Below are 20,785 nucleotides of genomic sequence, written 5' to 3'. Positions count from 1 at the left end.
TAAGTTTATCATCATGCTACGTTTTTTCATGTTAATTAATCGTGTTTTAGAAATCAGAAGTTTTGAAATGCGTGTGAAGAAAAACAATTTCTAAGTAGGATTCGAGGTTTTCACGGCGGTGAGTCTAAAGATGGCTGTCTTCTGGGTTATTCCGTCGTGTAGTCTGGTAAAAGTTTACCGACATTTCAGAGGTCCTTGCTGCCTCCATTATTAGGACGACTTATCGCAATATTTATAACTTAATAATAATTCTTGCTTGCACTTCATAAGTCTTGCCACAAATGGGAGTACAAAATGCCGTTTTTTGTAAAAGCTTTGCAATTAATTTTTAAGCGAATTAAGCCGTCTCAGGAACCATATAATACATATTAGCCTACGTAGTGGAACTGAACACAAATATTTGTGTTCGTAACGTTTGCGAGATCACTTTGCATTTAGTAGACTTCACACTGATACAGTGTGGGCGCGCCATTGTTTTCATAAGGCACGTCGTTACGAGCAAACAGACATACTTCCTCTCATTAATCCAGAACCTCTATAAATGCTGACGGACAGTGCGGCAATGTTTTCAATGTCAACACTGAATAATAACCAGGCACGCATTACCAACCAAGAGACAGTCACTGTTACGTTTCATGCAGAAACAACCCTGAAATCTGTTTGGATATTGAGAGCATCTATGAAAGATATCCATCAGAAGAACTATCTCATTACCGGTAGACATTCGATTCTTTGTTAATAATTACATGTAAATCGATAGACCTACACTGTTACATATAACGCATTGTCATTTCTCCTTTAAGAAAATTATTTTGGAAAACACTAACAATCGATAGTAATTAATACAGCCATGCTTAAACAATATTAACAAAGGTTAAATTACTTAGATGACAAAAAATAAGGTTATGGGCTCTGATAAAAAGTGTGTGCCCTTATATCAAATTATGTTTTAACCTTTTCTCTTTCAATGGTTTTTACCATTCCACTTTTATCATAACACCACTAAACGCGTTTCTTGGTAAGTACTACTGTGCGGAAAATACAAACATAAAGTTAACAAACATCGTAAGACGTCCGTCTAACTCAGAGGTGTGGACAGAAGCGGACAAAGACTCAGCACTCTTGCGTTTGTATTGAATAGTAGCGCGAATCCAAACCACGAGAACATTTACAGACATTTCGTGATCTGCAGTGAATTCGTGTAAATAGGGAACGATGACACTAGTATATAAAAATACAGCTAATTATCATTTCAATATTAGTAACATATTGCACATTGAATTATCTTCATGAAAATATCCCAGATACCATTTGCTGAGGTCCGGAGTCTTCTTGTTCACGAAGGCAAGAACGGCCAACGACGTAATAGCCCTATACAAAACACTGTATAAGTTGTAAATAGGCGTCTATAGAACATGACTGTATTTTGAGACATTGAATAATGAAGTGTCCCATAGCTAATCGACGTTTCAGAGGTATTTTGTCTCCATCATCGCCGTTATAATCGAGGCATTGAACACGTCTGAAACGTCCATCAGACTTCGCCGCACAACGTTCCAGGTGACCTCGTACTCGCCGCCTTGAAATCCCGAAATCTGACAACGGTCTATAGAAGCTAAGGTCTAATGTCCTGTCTTATCAGGAACCATTAAATTCCAGACGAGTTTAGTGGACTACAGAGAATTTATATCAGCTAAACTCAGAACACAACGCTGGAATCGGATGGGACAAAATGCACGTATTTCGCTAATTAGCCGACCGTCTAACGATCTTGTTAACAGTAGAATCCGGAACTTTGCCACCGCTAATGGATACGACCACGAGCCTGTTCGCTGCAGTCTAGACCGTCGCTGTCGTTTTCTACAGCAATCTTCCATCCCTTTCCGTAAATGGTAGCCATGCAAGAGACGTTCTTTTATATTTCCTTCCCATTCAACCCAATGGGACGAAAGAACGTGTAAAGTTTCCTGTCATTCCTAGTATCAGTTTTCGTATTATTCGTAAATGTCACTTGGGTAAAAACAAGACAGTCCAATCTGAAGGCTTTACATCAACTTCATAATATGAATGGTCCTTTTAATTTCAAGAGTTCGTAGCTATACGCACTGCTTCTAGGTCTGGGGGCTAGTCCATAACATTAGACTTTCGGGACCTCAATTATGGCCATTCGCTTCATATGTGGGCCAATATGAAGAACAATCAGTGTTATAGGATTTGAGACTTTCGCGGCGAGTACAATCAATAAAATCTTCTCGGGCAATCAGCCGCGTTAACTGGTTACTGTAGTAAACCGACGTTTCGGGAACAAACTCTGTCTCCATCTTCAGGGTTCTGATGTGACTGGATCCTCGGAGGTCGCCTGTAACAGGATCCAGTCACATCAGAACCCTGAAGATGGGGACAGACTTTGATCCCGAAACGTCGGTTTACTACAGTAACCAGTTAACGCGGCTGATTACCCGAGAAGATTTTATTAACAGTCAGTGTCTTCAACAGTCTTCCCTCCTGTATTTTACCTCTGAACAACTTTGTAATATTATGCGATGTGTTAACTATCTTCTGGAAGCCTGATCCTCGATAATCCCTAACCAAACCGCCTCGTGATTTGACTAACACTTCTGCTGAAGTCACGCACATCAGAATATGCGCAAACAATGTCTAAGATGCCGCTCCCTTGGTTTAACGTGCATAAAGCACTATAGTCATAAAATGGCTACTAGGGTCTAGCCTATGAGTCTTTCTTATTTAAAGTAAAGAAATTTAATTGTTTCAAACCGCAATAACACTACAGAGAAATTACTATAGCAGTATTAAGAGATAAAATCTTCTATTGTAATCATTAAAACGCTACATCTCCCCTCATCCCACTCTCCTGTTAATATTTGCTGAAGAGTAAGAATTAATTACGCTTCTCATTTCTCCAGTCTCGCGTCACTTCTTTCCCCCTCAGGTCCAAATATTCTCTGCGCTTCCCGTTTTCAAACACCCTCAATCTGCGTTTTACACTTACGTGAGAGATGAAGATTTGCAAACATAAGAAATTGCAACTTAAATAATAATAATAATAATACCAACTAGTCGCAAGCATTGTGTGGATACAAAACCACAAAGTCGTACATAGCATATCAGATAGGCCTCTATCTATCTATCACCTGTTGGCTGCATCTAACAGAATTACGATTCCACATCAGTTCCTATCACAGATGTAGCTGGACAACGGATATTCGCGGAACCTAACCGAACCCGACAATTCCCATTTGCATATAAAAGTCAATTCCCACAATCATACAGTCTGAGGGGAGAACCAATATTCCCATCGGTTGTAAATAGTTTCATTGAATTCTCCTCAAAGCATCAATTGCTATTCATGATGGAATAACATAGCTCTGATGAGACCAAAGTTCCTCCACTGCCAATGTCGAGTCCTCATTTTGTTTTTGCTAACGCCATCAACCTTATCACATCAACAGTGTGCAACCTTTTCAATGTTTGACCTTTCGCACATTGATTTTCTTGTCATGAAACTTTTCTGAGTGGATTCAACCCATTACCATACTTTGACCGCGAAAGTAGGTCAGAGTATTCGAACGTCATTAAATTCTTTGACGACTATAATTCATCACAAGATAAAAATGAAAATAATTTGGTTCATACCAGTGCTCCTTCAATGCATGCATGAGAACGTAGCCTACGTTACATTTGTTCTGATGCAATAAGCTTAGTTACCACCTAAAAATTGCCTTCACTTTGTTTTTCCTTTAAAACGCGAAGAAACAATAAAACTGACTGACAATGAATACTACCTCAAAAAGACAGTCGCATTTGTGGTGGCGAATCGTGATTTAGAGCAAAAGAGACTGGATGTAAAGAGGTGGGGTTAGAAGAAAAATGAGACAATGGGGTAATGTGTCTTGAAAAAAGAATGAAAGCGGTTTGCTGGGGTTTCATGAGCCCCCACCCCTGATGAAGATACTTTGTGAAACACTGAACTCAGTCATTGAGCACGTATCCTGCGCCCACGCTTCAAGCCAAAGATTCTGTTGGCTCCGAATACGCTAGTCTGAGACACTGCGACAATCCGTGGGTCTCTCTCCCGCTGAATTATTCATACACGCAGAAACACGGAACAACAGTCTCTTGCAAGAAGGCCGTAGTTATGGATACGGAGCATTCAGCCAACTGCCTGACGATTTGTAATCGGTGTCAAACACAGAAGCTGCCACATACGTAAAATGCGGCGTGTGCATTACAATATGGCATAATTAAATTAAAAGAACAGTAACGAATCATGTTAAAACACCGTCGACTCAACTTCTTCAATCGAAAGTCCAGCGAGTACTTAGTTATTCTGCTTTGCATTCGAGGAATTCCGGACTCAAATTCGGGCCCAGAGACAGGAGTTTCGTGGTCTTCTCTCCTTCTCTCCAAACAAGTTCTGAGACATTAAGCTACCTTGAATTAACTTCAGTCTTCTTTCATATACTTTCCAATTCATTATTAATTAATCATCACATAATCGTACGCTATACAGCCTGAGCTGCTGGCAACGTCATTAAATAAAATACAAATAAATAAATCGCCTTTACTTTTGTATCGCATTCTTCGGCTTTATATTTCGAGGTTCTGCACACATCATCATCACCACCAATTCAAATATTTTAAATGTGAACTGAGATCAGTTTAATTAATCATTTATGTCTTAGATCGTGCATACATATGATGTGTTAAAATAAAACACCAGGTAGTCAACAACGTTATTCTTAAGCAATGTAGCAAGCACCTATAAAAAGTATGTAAACTTCTACCAGAGCACACAATGTAACAAAACAAAACACCATACTAGCCGTCGTGAACAACTCGAATATCAGTAATGTAGTCTGTGTGTCAAATACTTAAAATATTCGGAAGAATGTAACTAGATAAAAGATATATAACGCTGTCCCTGGCACTTACTAAGCACTAAGCCACGAAGACGTCTGGGGGTAATGGATGTATCGTTCCACATTTTCTTGACCTCCGCTCAAGACAGAAATGAATTGTCAGCTTCACGTTTTGGCATCTGAAGGGTGAAGGGCATTCTGTATCCATTGGAAAGGAGGCTGGGTAAACCCGAGAGCTGATGTTAGAGTAGAATAGAGTAGAGTAGACATGAAACAGAACTCAGTCCAGATTCAGCAAAGTCCGGTTCCGGGAGTTGGGAACGACGACATTTGTTTAAGTACTCAAGCTACGGTAAACCTCACGCTGACTTCCCAAACCAAATAATCTTTGGTCTCTGCTGATCCTGAATCTGCAATCTTACACCACAACCGCAAGATTTCCAATCGTTCAACTTCTTATATTTTTAATTTTTTCTTTTATTCTCTTTAGATTCTATACGAAATTGTTGTTCTGAATGAAATAACCGAAAATAGTAACCGCGTATAAATTGGAGATCTGCGTAGTTGTTCCATATTTGCTAAGTTTTATAAATAACGGTTATTTGTTTCGTGAAAAGAACGGAAGCAGTTAAATTACAGTACTCTGTCCCGTAGGTTGTAAAATAATATTATCAGACTGATGAGCGTTTCAACTTTGCCGAAGTAGTTCTCGATATTTCTCTTGTTTTGAAACTTTCCTGCAGCCTGATAATTAGCACACTTCTCACAGCGGAACTTCATTAAACAAGGGATTAATTATTCAGAATGGTGATGTAATCAATTAATTAAGATCAACACCCTGCCTAATAGCAGCGAGTGGTCGTTGCTCTAATTCCGTTTTGGCCTACTTCTGTACATAAATAACAAATTTATAATAAGAAGTCCATTTACTACACAGCACACTACACTTAACTACAGGAAATTTGATACCTGAATATTTTATTGCAAGCACAACGTAGTGAGATTTGTCGGTAGTTTAAAAGGATATTCCAAAGACCAATTTTCATGTCCTTTAAAACGTATATTCAATCGTTCCAAATAAGCTGTCCGGTTCGCATGACTTTTTTGTAAGTTTCGAACGCGAAATTAATTTCAGTCGTAAGAATACTGTTATATTTAACAAATTAGTCTAATACAGACCTACTGATAGCCAATAATTAAACACCATCACATCTGTAGCGAAACGTGGCATAAACTTCGTACATTCACTTTCTTCTGAGATCAGACCAGTAGAAACGCGAAATAAAACTCTTAAATATTCACTACTCTAATTTGTAAGATAAGTATTAAGGACTTAAGAAACAGATAAAGACAAATAAATCCCCTAGTAAGCTTTAGCATACTGAAATAACTTAATTCACTCTTGTAGTTTTAGTAGGCTGCAAATCTATAACTGGTACGTAAGCAGTTCTACCGAACTCTGGTGTATATTTCATGTTATAACCCAAAATTAAGTTAAATTCTTATATTTTATTATAATAAAACATGCTCTTTCTGTTGTTCTAACTGTACGTCAGTTCTCACGTTTAAAGACCAAAACTAACGTGTTTAATTAAATTTAGAATCTGTGATCTACACGTACAGGCGCTAGTGAATTTAATTTTGATTCGTGTCAGTCCAAATACAACTCCTGCATTACGTATAAATGGACTCAATCCACCAACATAATAGTATAGGATGTAAAATATAAGAATTTAATAACACCCACAACTCTTGCCAGAAACACGTTTCTATATTCAATGTGTTCAAGGAAACAACTGAAGGACTATGCTTCCCTCTATAACAGAAATTTCCCTTTTATCACCTACAGCACAGAGGCCTAGGTGCATAAGAACGGATAATATTAAAGTTTATCAGGAAAGATGACGTAAATGTGTGGATTGGATTCGACTGGCTATGGTCCAATGACGGTCTCGTGTGAAAAAGATAATGAACCATCATCTTCTGTATATCGCTGCGAATTTGACTACTGAACTACTATAAGTTTATATATGATTTGAGGTTTTCACAGCGGTGAGTATGAAGACTTCTGTCTTCTTACTATAAGTTTGTAAAGAAACATAGTCGAATGACGTTGGTTACTGTTAGGACTGAAAACATTACATCCTCTTTAGTAACGTAGGCCACATGGAGGGGCGCTGGCGACGCCCGCCTACTTGCGCATTGCTTCGTTGTTTATTTTGCGATTAAAATCTAATTTCCCCCTACTCATGCCACAGCGTTTCAGAATTAATTTTGGAGGCCTACAGGGCTCAGAGATGAAAGTTTTCTATAGTATTTTCATACAATTTTTGCTTCCCATCATATTGCTTTACATAAGTTTTATGACAAAGTTTGAAATGTTTTTCCCAGCTAACAAAAATATATATTAGAATAGTTCAGCGAAAGTTTTCTGCATAATTGACTACAACTGACTAAAGTTTCAGGTTAAAGTAACACAGACTTTCAAGGTAATGCTCGCAGATTATATTGTTCACCTGTGTGAAGGATTTTCTCGGAAGTTATAAAATTCCTTAATTAAGTCGTGCTACCTTCCACAGTATGCAGTGCATCATGTCTGTTGGCGGTAGGATTACAAGAGCATCTGTGTGATACACGTTTGTTTTTAAGAAGGATTTACAAGCAGAAATTCCTTGACAGGGTAAAGCATGCCTCTTTCACCTATAAGAAATACAAAGAGCTACAGCTGTGACCATTAAACGGTGAGGAATTGTAGCACGCGTGGGTAGATGAGAAAGGTATGCTATTTTAGTATGGAAACAAGGAAATTAACATTGATATATAATATTAAAATGCATTTGAAGACTCTGTGAGGGTGTACACTGTAATAGTCTGGTTCAGAAGAGGGTTTAGACAAGATACTGGCAATAGGATAAATCCATAGAATTTTGCAATGACTGCATTAATAATAAGATAATCCTGATAAAATAATTCCACCAGGTTATGGCTTTCCTACTTATTGGATGTTCTAGTGAATGAACCACAAGTTCCAAAACCAATAAAGATGCGACAGTTAATCTTACACTTTGCATTACGTACAACTCAGTTAAGAATATTATACAAGATTCACATCGCTCTTAAATTAAAAGTAGATCTGGGTCGAGTTTTGTTCAGCTTACGCTGTATAATAATCAGAATAAGAACTCTAAGGTTTTAATCGTAATGGAGAAAAAATATTTTGGTATAAAATTTCCGAATTAATTGAGCAGATTAAATTGGCATTGTCGGGAATACCTAGAAGGGACGGAACTCTGAAGCCAGAAAAGATATAGATTCCTAACCCGCAAACTGAAAATAATGGTCATAAGAAAACATTACAGTAAAGGTAGAAATCTGTACAAGCCATTTGTTTTCTCACTGTTGTTTTGGAGCACTTTGGCGAGTAATGTCTAGCTGTCACAACATCATTCGAAAACAAAATGAGCAAAGTACTTACTCTGGCAAGTGCGACAGCGGGAAAGTTTTCCCAGGCAAGACGTGTCTCCTCACCCGGGCGTCCATCGCGTTGACCGCGAAGAATCCGAGAAGCAGTGATGGTGGCTAGTCCCATGCCATCTCCCACAAAAAGTATCACATTGCGAGCCACAGGGCGCGCGGACCCCGTACTGCCGTCACCAGACAGCCTGCGTCGCAATGCGGCCCTGGCTTCCTCGTACCAGAAGTCTCGGTCTGTTGATTTGAAGAGAGCAGAGTGATTCTTTTGTTTTAATTACAACTGAACACTGGAATTTAGTTTTCAGGAAATGGAAAAAAAAGGTTACTTCTGGTGGCAGACACAGCAACGTTGCCCTCAGAAACTTTCTCACGCGAAAACAGCAAAAACATTTACGTCTGTGCTTTACAAAGTAAACGTCCAATAGTTTACATCTGTAAGTTCCTGTTACTACCTGAGTTAATTTTACTTTGCTTACCAAGTTTAGCCTTTTGTGTAGGCTTAATTAAGCATTATAATAACAGAGTAAGTTGTATGGCAGGTAGGACTTGTGAAATATTTCTTTGGTGGCCATGATTACACCAAGTCCTGCTGTTAACTAACTTAAATTTTAATGTTTTTTGAGCGGGTGTTATTGTGATACCTTCCAAAATCCATGATAAATATAAACTTTCTCCTTTTTGTTTTAAAGTTAAATAAATTATATAGTTAATGCTTACTGGTTGCAAATAATTTTTTTGTTTAACCAGTGGCCTTGGCATCATTTCTGAAGCCCTGCTTGTGTTTTTGCACGTGTGTATGTACAATATGAACTTCTATTCAACATCACAAAATATTACTTTGAAAAATTAATTTCACCCTCAATATTTTAACGCGAAAAACTTTAAAACAATCAAATTCACTGTAAATTTATCAGATTGACGTTTATCAAACTTGGCCAGGTACAGCAGACGCAAAATAACTGCGAGGTTCGTCGACCCTTACAAATACACACGTGGTAGGGAGCAAAATCGCGAACCTACGGCACGTACTGAGAGGCAGCCTGATCCTTATGGATGCGATACGATCACGTTTAGGATGTGGAGCGGCTTGAGGTGTGTGCTCTGCTAGTGTTTTATAGTTTCTTTGGTTCACATGGTGCAGTGTAGTGTAAATGTGACTGTATCAAAATGCTACAGATAGTGTCGAAATTAAAGCAGAAGAAAATCAGTAAAACTTCAACTCTTTTCCGTCTTCCCTACGCCTTCCCCTCATCACTACAAATTTTATGTTCTGATTTTGTACGGATTTCTTGCACATGTACATGTAAGTTAAATCGGACTTTGTTGCATACAGGAAGACTGAGGACAAACATGTGTACCCCGTATTTCGCACCAGGAACCTGTTGCCTTGTCGCGGTCCATCAGTCGGGATCCTCTCAAACATGTGAGAAATTTGCAGTGGTCCGGCATTCAATTCCGATCCCTTGAAGTGCACGTTCTGTGCTATGTACGTATTCGCAACGTAAAGGAAGCTGTTACGATACATCGAATTCCCTAAAATACCTGAAAACGCATTGAATAGCTAAACGAATAGGACTATCACATCCTCAACTTGGATTATCCTCATTTGAGTTAAACGTTTTAAACACAACAAATATTTTCGGAGGAAAATATCAAATTGAAACTGATTTATCAGAACACAATAAATATCACGGTGACGTTCATCTGTTGTTATATTCGATAAAAATGGTATGAAATGAGAAATATAAGTCTTGGTTACTGGCTTACGACGACAATATTTCCGTTACTTTGTAAATAAGTTAACATTCTGTTAAAATAAATTCGAGCATGTAACTTACTTATTGACGGGAACTCAAATTATAGCAGTTTTAACATTCAAAGTTCGTATTTCCTGCAGAGGGGATTGTAATCCGTTTTCTGCTCATTTTGGTACAGGGGGAATTTGTGGAGCTGGACCAGAGTGCACGTTAAATATGATATAATTTTAAATGTCGCGTGCGATTATAATTCTCTTAGCCCTTTTACGTCCCGAAGATTCATTTGCATGCAGCGCTTCGTACCTTTGTTCGTAGCCGCAGATGACATGAAGCACTACTTGTTCCCCCTCCACTGCATTTTCCTCTGATGCGAAATAATGTCCTTAGACTTAAATTCCGCTGCATACGTAATATAAAGACGAGGATCACCAACAAACGCGAGAGTATAAGAATATTAAATTATATTGATTTAAATTGCATATTCTGTTCAATATTATCTCACAATCGGCAATAGACTGCGACCTCACAAAACAGAGTACTGGTCTGCATTTACCAGAGATGTGTTTATTTTCTCTATTCGCACACAATTTTGAGCAGGGATAATAATGGTGTCTACTAGGGAGAAGTTCGATTCAGCAAGTGAGTGGATTCTCCTAATTTTTTAATACTTGACAGCCTTTACAATTTTCACCAAAAGCAGGGACGAAATACTTTATATAGGGCAAACCATCTCCTTTCTAAAGGCCTCCAAGACAGTGCCTAGCAACTGGCAATAACTTCTAGCTATATTCTTTGGTTGGATCACAGCACTAATTAGGATGCTTTAAAAGGTAAGAAGTTTATTGATTAGCTAAGCCATTAATAGCTTCTGTAAAATCAGTCCCATTCTTTGTATTCGTTATGTTTAAAATATTATATATGCGAGGCTATTAAAATGTTAACACTTACATGGAATTGCATACAAATGAATTTTAGCATCTAATATTGATTATTAAATTATAATGGTCACCAATAGTCAATTGATTTAAACCTTTGCAATATTTGGCAGTGGAAAGCGATCAGGAACACGAACATTCGACTGAAATTAAAGAATGGCAATGTTCATCAAGAAGGAACAAATGGAACAACTGTTGATATCAAACAATCTCCAACGGAGGTGTGTATATGAGGAACATCGAGTAACTTAACCAGACAAACCTGCTCAACAACCAAGGAGACAGCCATCTTGATACAAGCCGCCGTAAGAACCTAAAATCTCACAGTGCAGTAATAATAATATGTTCCAAATAAAACTCAGAATGAAATTCCAGAATGCATGCCAACACTGCATACGTATTTTATAACCTATAAAGTAAGGTTCGTATCCTAAGCATTACTACGTATCTGGCTCACAAAAACAATTACTGTGGATGTACTTGTGGACATCCGGCAACAATATGACATCACCTCAAGATATATTTCGTCGTAGAACTACGAGCTGGTGTTTCAGGGATTACATGAAAGAGAAATTTATCCCTGCCATCTTTCTTTTTAGAGCGGAAGGATCAATTACAGACCAGGTGGGTATGACGGCCCAGGTGCCTTCCTCCGTATCGACAAGAGGCTCCAATGGCTTTGCTAAGGAAGAGTTTGTCCTAAGAGAGAAAATTCTTAACTCTTCAATCTATAGTCTCCCAGGGTCGCGCAGCTAGAATAGAAATGGACTTATATTTAGACACTAAAAGCCGCGCTTTCCATGACATGCAGTTTATGCGTAAAGATAATTGTACACAGATCACAGGGTACATAACAAATAATTTCACATAAATACACGGAAAAGATCAGATTGGACTCCGGAGCTAACCGATTCGTTTCAGACCCTCCTCTCCCCACATACAAAAACGTATCGTGAGATTAATCAAAATGGTCCACGTACAATTTTTCATCTGGTCTGTTAATTTCACATTTTCTGGCTGAAATTTCGTACACATCTCTAATATTCTCAGGGTACATATTCCACCCCAATTTTATCCTCCTTAATTTTAACACTCTAAATATTTGTGGATGACAGCAAATGACGACGCTCATTAATTTGTAATTTGTACTAACTACTTTGTAATTGTCTTTTAAAATGTAACAATGTCAATACGTAATTTTATGGAACCTCAAAGCGGTTATTTTGCAGATGTATTATTCATTAACGCTATGATACCATAGTTGGTCCAAATAATATTTAATAACTTAATCCGTACCATAAAGAAAACACAAAATTTCACAGCTGCAAAAATCAACTGTTAACGCTGTTTAAAGAAATCGTTCCTGTTTACATTGAGAATCACACAAAACCCATAAATACAAAATGTAGAATTAACGTTTGTTAAAACAGCTGGTACGTATAATTGCCATTCGGCTTTAAAGGATTAAACAGATTACCACTGAACTAGATGGCATTATCTTACATCTCATATTCTTGTTTTTGTTCCCAAGTGATTTAATCCTTGATCCCCGAAACTGGTCTAATTAAAATTTAAATATTCAATTCTAATCTCAAAGGAAACAACTCATCTCCATTAGAAAGATCAATAGGTCAGGGCTGTTAAAGAAAATGTCGTTTATTTTGAATATAATACGAAATCCATTAATACACTCCGTGAGCAAAATTCAGTGTCTTGAATGGCAAAGCAACTGGTAACTGCATGTAGTTAATTACCTCTGGGTTTTAAAGGTTAAGCTGACATGTGTTAAAAGATCAAACAGGCATCGTTATAATGCCACTGTGCTATATTCCAGTAACAAAACATGAACGTCTAGTTTGCTTTCCTAACAGTGAGCAGGGATTTCAGCCATTGGCCCTTCCTGATTCTAGTCTCTTGTGACAAGGGCTGCGTTCCTTTGTAGCCAGGGGTAGCATTACAGGAGCTCATGTCTCTCGGAGTCTAAATACTGTTTGTCTGTAAGGCAGAGTCACCCATTCCATCGCAGCTCCTTGTTGCACAACATAGGCTTATGACTATAATCCAGCGAGTCCCTCATTACCAACACATACACGGTTAACGCACCTAAAATCTTCTTTGTTTTAAAATAAAGTAGGAACAGCTATATTTGCACCCACTCCCGTCACATAAGGTGATGATGGGGCTTTGATCCTAATTATGATAATCTTATCCGGAGCACCAAAATAAAGTGTTCACTTGGAAAATTTACACAAACGAGATCATATTATCGAAACGAATATACTTATTGGCCTAAATGGACCACAGAACACATCGAGGGACATATAAGCCTATGAGGTAATAGCAGAGGCAAAAGTGTTAACGTCACCACCCCCGTGATAATAAATGGTCTATAATAGTCTAAAAGAATTTTCTGTCTGCCTGTATTTGTCTTCTCTGTCTGGTGCAGAGACCACGAATCTGTGAAATGCGTGTAATTCGGTGGCATGCGAAGGCCCTTTTGAATAACACATTGAATAATTTCATGTGACGTCATTATAGACGACGCTTTATAACCATCGCCGAGCGTCGAAACATCGTCAAAAGGGTTTTACTTAGCACAGATAAACTTCGGGATGCCTTTTAACGCGAAGTTTGTAAGCCGACATGTGTGATGATATCGAGAATTAAACGAATCATAATAAAGGGCAGAATTACAGATTTTCAAGGAGGTGGGGCAGATATGTACCACCAGGCCCTGAATGGTTAATATTTTCCACGGTACTTAAAATTATAATATTTTACAATCCATATTGTTATCAATATCGCTGTGTTCTGGGTTGTTGCGCCGTATAGTCTGGTAGAAGTATACCCACGTTTCAGAGGTCCTTACTGCTTCCATCATCAGGGCGATGCATTCAGACTACACGGAACAAAAACCCAGAAGACAACAATCTTCAAAGTCACCGCCGTGAAAACCTCAAATCCTCTGTAATGTTATCCTTCAAAACAATGCACACTGACAGACTTTCAATGTCGCCCCTGTGACGAGAATAATGAACAGAATTTCAACTGAGGCTGTAGGCGTCCGAGGATGAAGTTATGTCACTTGCATAGAAAATACCGCACCATCAAAACTCTCTGTCGCGCTGTATGGTTGCCTATTCAGCGAATTTCTCTCGTTGTTCATAAACATTCCGAAACTGTTGTTGTGATTAAAGTCCTCTGTTTATTGATGTCTGCAGCAATGTAATTTGTTCCTCATGATATATCAAAGTGTATTGCGTTGCCTTGAACAGTTTAAAATTTTTGGATATTTCTGTTCGAAAAATAAATTAAAATTTACAGGTATTTGAAAATAATGACACATTTGTAATTGTTTACAAACTTTCTCTTCCTACAGAACCAGTAGGTATGTTTGTGTCGTCTCCATACAAAATTTCACAATCTAGTTCCTGTGATTCATGATTTATCGACTTTAAAGTGACATATCGCCTGTCAACCATACATAATAAAACAATAACCTACTAACATTTGCTTATTTTTAGAAACTCATTAACACAAAATTTGACTATTGAAATGGATTGTCACTCTTGCCTGGTAGGGAATTAGAAGGTAAAAAAACAAAAATACTCTTACAAAGTTTTATAAATTTTCATTAATAGCTTCAGATCTATTATATCAGAGAAACACGTGAACATCTTTGTAATATCCTTATCAAATAGATACATTCGGCTAAAATTATAACTACCTGAAGCAAGGTAAAAGCTACAAAATACCTAACATGTAGGACTTTTAAATCAACGGAACGTGTTCTACTGGCAGATCTAAAGTTCGGTTAGATTACTTTTCTTCTAGCTAAGCGAGTAACCTTGAAACAGATAAGAATATTTAACAACGATTAATCTAATTATAATCGCATTCTAATTTACATTTCCAAACTTTGTTAGGATAGTCATATTTCCCTTTCATGTGCTCCACTGTCCAGACACAAACGTTACCTAGTGATTTAGCAGTAGCCAGCGGCACACTGCGTAACTGATTTTAGTACTGTGGGACGCCAGAGCCAAAGGCTTTCATTCTGGTTTAGTGAGAATATTCACTCTGGAACAAAATTCAAATATAAGCGGAGACAGCCACATTGTAGGCAGTACAGATGCGACTTCAACAGATATTAACTGAAAGAATTTCTTCACAAATTCTATCTGTAATCTTTCTAAGAGATAAGCTTCTGATGTCTTCAGTTTTATAGGAACACGAAACTTGGAATTTGCAACAGCCGATGCCTGTCTTTCAAAGCCACCTTAAAAGAGAATAAATTATTTTAAGATTAAAAAACAGACGAGCGAAATGTAGGAATATATTTACATAGTTTAAACCAGCTGTCTGGAACAGGTTTCTTCAGGCTAACACAACAGGCTTAATTCCTAAACGATTATCCATTTCAACTTGCAAGTCACAGCAATATTCAATAATATGTTATTTTATTTAAAAGAACATATAATGGTCTTAAAATACGTACACAAAAATATAATTTATCCTACGTGAGAATATAATTATTAATAAATACTGATGGTTAATATTCGCCTTGTGGCCTTTAGTATTTTCAGTACCGAATCTTTGGGTTTTGCGACCGTGAAGTTAGTTACATCAAAGTGAGCGTCAAATGGTTGATATGTTAGCTGTTCATAAAACAGTGTTAAAATACGTTTGTATTAAAGGGTGGAAGAACACTTTTATACCAGTTTCAATTGGATCTTCTGCATATTACTGGCAGTTACTTAAGTATATATCAAAATTGATATGAAAGCAATGAAGCTCAGTGTTTTTTGTAGTGCCGTCCTAATAAACTTCCTCATCGTCATCTGCAAGAGAAAGCTAGTGCTACAAATAATTTATTTCAATGCCAGCATAATTTGTCACTGAAGACAGTGGATTAAGACCACGTTTACGTGACTCCAATTATATCCCACACCCGTAAGAAGAAACGTTGATAGGCAGAAGATGAATAGTAGACCAAATATTGCGGCACTGCTAAACACTGTTTTGTTATTGTTATGACTTAAGGTGCAAACACTCTACATGTAATTACCATGACAAATTATTTAGCACTGCAAATCACTCCCGCAACCCGAAGGCATATGAACTGGAATTTATCACTCCGAATTCTTCATGCAGAAATGCAGTCATCACTTCGTACAATTATAAGTACTTCAGACAAGGCGATAGTCATAAGGTTGTATTTCAGTGGTTCTCAGTTTGTATTGTAAAGATTAAAATTCTGTTTTGTATTTTCAATGAAAGATAGCTTAAGAAGCTTAATTATTGTAACAAAAACAAGTTTGAAAATATATTCATAGAATATCAACGCTGTTACCTTTCATTTACCATTGTCTGAAGACTTTAAATGTTTACCCTGTTGCAGACACTGTAAATAGATGTGGAGTCTAATCCGATAAAATACAACTTTTGCGCCGGTAACGTCAGAATTTTCTGTGGTCAATAGTTATTGTTGGTATTTGTATCTGGTGCGTGTCTGTCTGGGTGATGATTTTGAAACGAGGGTTGCGTGGGAGGCGAGTCTTTCAATTCCAAAACGCTGTCTCAAACTTACTTATACGTGTAGGTCTCGGTGAAAATGCCCATTAAATGCGTGTCCGATTTTAACGAAAATTTAAACGTGTCTACAATATTCTGCAGACCGTATGTAGTGTTCTTACAAAAAAGGAAGCACCAAACGACTCCACACTAAATCATAAGTCAGCATGCTGATATGCAAAGCACGTTTAAGGCAAGAAGGTACGTACATATACCAAACGTCAACACAACTTCAAAAGAAGACACCTTGATTGCAGCCACGTGTTCAGACACTTCTGTCATGATCAGGCACTAAAGGTAGGATACAACGGTTTTTCATTTAATTAATTATCATGCTCAAATATTTTTATTTCTGACACGTAATTGTAATTAAGGACACAATGCAAACACATTTTCTGTCTGAATAAATGATCTGTAACACAGTAGCTAATTTTTGAAATTTCATAATTCTGAATTTTATATTTACAGACAGCTTTATGCTTTGCGTGAGCGACATCATTCTATAAAAATGAATTAGGACGGATTGATGTTGCTGTTGGGAGAAAGAGTCGAAACAAAATGGAGTTCATATTACTACATAATTACTCGTATTTAAACAGTATGACACTTACGCTATCTACGTCAAAAAAAACAGTTATGTAATGTATTATGCTAGATGTTTGTATTTTATTTTTACACAAGCTAAAATGTATCAATAGCCGGTATAAAGATTCCAGAACAATAAAACTCTATTGTGACACATATGTTCATTAACGTCGGACACTCATGATATGATACAGGTCAAAAACTTAGTTGGTCAAATTATTATTGCAAATTGAAGCTTCCGGGTATGAGAAATTAAAAGTTCTATAGACCGCTGGAGAGACCTAGACGTAGATGGGAGGATAATCTCAGGCGGGATCTATGGGAGATAGGAGTTGAACGCGATTGGATTTTGTTGGCCCAGGACAGGGTCCGGTGGAGGGCTTTGGTTAATTCGGTAATGAACCTTAGGGTTCGGTAAGCCATCTAGTTAGTTATTTATATATTCTGCTCTCTTTGTGAACATCCAGTTTTATATGAATTTGATCCTTTCACACTTGCGATGCCCACACGCATCAGCGAAATATCATGTGCAGGATAACATGCACCGAGGATGCTGTTGGAACCCAAATCCACCGGCCTCTCGGTATGAAGAGCAGAGCAAGCCGAACTAGGGCGGTGGTTGAAAATCCATTTCCGTCCAAGCTCTTCCCTCTTCTGCTTTGTTGTGTAATGACAGACTTTCTGATTGTCTCACTCTCTCTCAAAGGAGTCTTACCTTGCGTCAGGGCAACAAAATTAATTTTGAGCTGGAGTTCGAGTAGAAGAGAATAAACAGTGAATGCGGAGACGTACACACAAAGAGTGGATTGGAGTTTTCTCCATGGAAAAACAAAGGACGTAGGTACTGGCTCTGCGTTTTTGGTTGCCCTGTCAACCATGTCAGGACGGTGCTTCAGCACAATTATTAATTTAGAAGTGGGATTCAGCGCATTTCTTAATATTTCTGCCTCGTCCTCCGGCTCACAGCATTAAAATAAGTCTTCCGCAACCGATGCGCCGCCACAAGATTTCAGGAGTGCCACAAATTTTTTATAAGAAATTGTATATTCGTACGTTTTAATTAGAAAAACGCAATATCTTAACTTTCGTAATTAGAATTCCTAACACACACACTGGTTCACCCTGGATAGTTTATTCAATGTGTGTTATGTTTCCATTTAATACGCCTGCATTCTTATAGGGCAAGGATTTGTAAGTAGATCCATATTTATTTCCGTGTATACTTTTGTAAACCCTCGTCTTCTCTATTTCGCCACACAGTGCCTGAATGTTTGCCGTGTGATTTTTAGAACAAACATAACTAACCGAATATTTTAGTAATGGACAATCGTCGTGCTTTCTTTGAGAGAGGAACTGATTTCAAATAGTGATTATTTGTATCAACGCCGTCCTCGAAGGTTTAAAGAGATGAACGAACACTAAAATTTATCTGAAACGACATTGTTTTATGTTGTAAGTGTAATTACGAACATTTCACTTTTTCATTACAGCATTTAATCCCATATAAACTGAAATTTTATTGTTAATTTTTTTTTTGGTTGTGATTCCTATGGACAACGAAGTCAAAATTTACCGAGTCTTTAAAATAATTTACATTGCCACACGCAAAAACAATTCTGAAATTTTGAAAAAATACTAACATTTTAACTGAATTATATTTAGGAGAAGGGGTTTTTATTTACTAATGCAGAACTCAGTTCACGTGGACGATTCACTCGGAGCGAACGTGCTGTTGTTTTTGTGCCCATTAACGTCATCACTGTCTGTTTCATAAACACGCCCTCCATTCTCTCTTGTTGCTCGCCCCTTCTGTTTTGCTCTTTCACTGACAAGTACAAAGAGCGGTTGACCACCAAGCAGTTGCTCCGAGTAGCAATGTTGCTGACACCGTCAACGACTCATTGCTCGTGCTCTGAACACTCCGGTTCAAAGTCTCTTAGAAACAGAAGGCGACTATGGATCATTGCCACAACCCACTTCATTGCTATTGATCCTACACACTCGAAAACAATTTCCTCAAACTGATTTGACCATGGAATTCTTTTGGGTTCCCGCAGAACTAAGGGAACCTTTATACAAATTCTTGTGTTCTTGCAAATTCAGAAACAAAAGATGTCGGCATTTTAGAAAATGTTTTTGTTTATTTAAAATCAGCTGAATTGTGTTTATAAGATTTGATTTCCTATATAATTCTTAAAAATTTGTTCCAAGGCAAAACACCAAGACGCAATAAAAGGTAGTTATTTGAAATTTTTATTTTGCCTTTTTAATGAGAAAATTGTTCTTGTTTATGTTCTTCAGAAATAATTTTAAAATTAGAAGTGATGCTGGATGCGTAAATATAAACATGAAAAGTGAAACGTTTGTAAAACGACTGGATATTGAAACTAAAAAAATCTCAATTCAAATACTGTTCGTTGTACTCGAAGTATATACTATAAACCAATTATGCAATCCGGCATACACTATTCCAATTAGTGTTAAAACAAAATTTTGTATCAATACTTTCCAGTAGCAAGTTACAGAAACTGCAACCATAAAAATTCTCTCGCTGAATCCCTCGATTCATCGCCGAAAATCCCAGGGTTTCGCGTAACACAGTTTCTGAAACACTCCTCTGGAACACGTAACTACACCCCGACCGCTAAGTACGCTAAGATTGTTTTAGACACTGTGAAATTGCTTTATTGAAATTCTGTTCTGCTATAACATACAGCTGTTGAAATATATTTCAAAATATACTGTCATAATATTTGGTGGCTACAAAGCATGTATACTTTAATTGACACATTTGGACATTAAGATGGTTGGTATAAAAACTGCTTCATTCTGCTGGAGCTGGGATCGCTACTGTTCAGATAAAATGATGAAAAGCAGCAGCCTGGCAACTACACAGATTCAAAAAATAGGTCAGTGCATTTGATTCATATACAGGTAGTTTCAGAAAAGTGTAAACTTCTCCGTGAGCTTATTATTTATTTTATTTAGTGTTCTGTCTGACGACAGGTCCATATGAACAGGATCCTTCCATCCTTCTCTCGGACTGGGACCTGTTCATATACGTTCTTGGCAGATGATCCAGAAGTGGTTTGCCATTGCCTTCTTCTGTGTGTGAATGGAGTAATTGTTGGGATGCCACTGAGAAACCGGGGAAGCCCCCGGAGGAAAACTCCGTGTTGCCTAGACCATGGCCTTGCCCAACACAAGTTATAAATTCGGGCACCGCCGGGAATCGAACCCGAGACCCCAGGATTACAAGGCCAGCGTTCTAACCGCTGGAAAACCGCGGCGGTGTGAGCTTATTATGAGAATCAATCTCAGTCGGAAAGTGCATAAGTCTTCGTGTATGGGTCCAGGGAGGGTTCTTTCATGTGAAAGATCGCAGAAGGCTAAACTTGGAATTGTCCGTCTGTGTAAATAACTGAAACGTTATTTACTCAGGGTGCAGACAAATTCCAGTCTGGAGGTAGCCATGAATATTGAGACAAACCACAAGTATGTGGCTGCATACAATGTGACGGAAGCAACTCAAAACAGTCGAAGTATTTCTGAGCGTGTGACGGACGATCCTTGCCACTGC

General features: G+C 37.8%; 1 protein-coding gene across 3 annotated transcripts in view; it reads right to left on the bottom strand.

Moving 5' to 3' along the window:
* The window catches only part of LOC110830645 (alkaline phosphatase), a 226,828-nt gene that overhangs the window by 71,464 nt on the left and 134,579 nt on the right, over window positions 1–20,785 (bottom strand). For all 3 annotated transcript variants that reach the window (XM_022065792.2, XM_022065806.2, XM_022065797.2), the window contains one exon: window positions 8,356–8,588. In XM_022065792.2, coding sequence (XP_021921484.1) covers window positions 8,356–8,588 — 233 coding nt within the window. The remainder of the gene's footprint in view (window positions 1–8,355; window positions 8,589–20,785) is intronic.

The sequence above is a fragment of the Zootermopsis nevadensis genome, unplaced genomic scaffold (genome assembly GCF_977971745.1).
Source record: "Zootermopsis nevadensis isolate Lab colony 2312 unplaced genomic scaffold, Znev_1.0 Znev_ptg000013l, whole genome shotgun sequence".
In the NCBI taxonomy this organism is placed as follows: domain Eukaryota; kingdom Metazoa; phylum Arthropoda; class Insecta; order Blattodea; family Termopsidae; genus Zootermopsis; species Zootermopsis nevadensis.
This window is presented reverse-complemented; position numbering and strand designations above follow the sequence as displayed.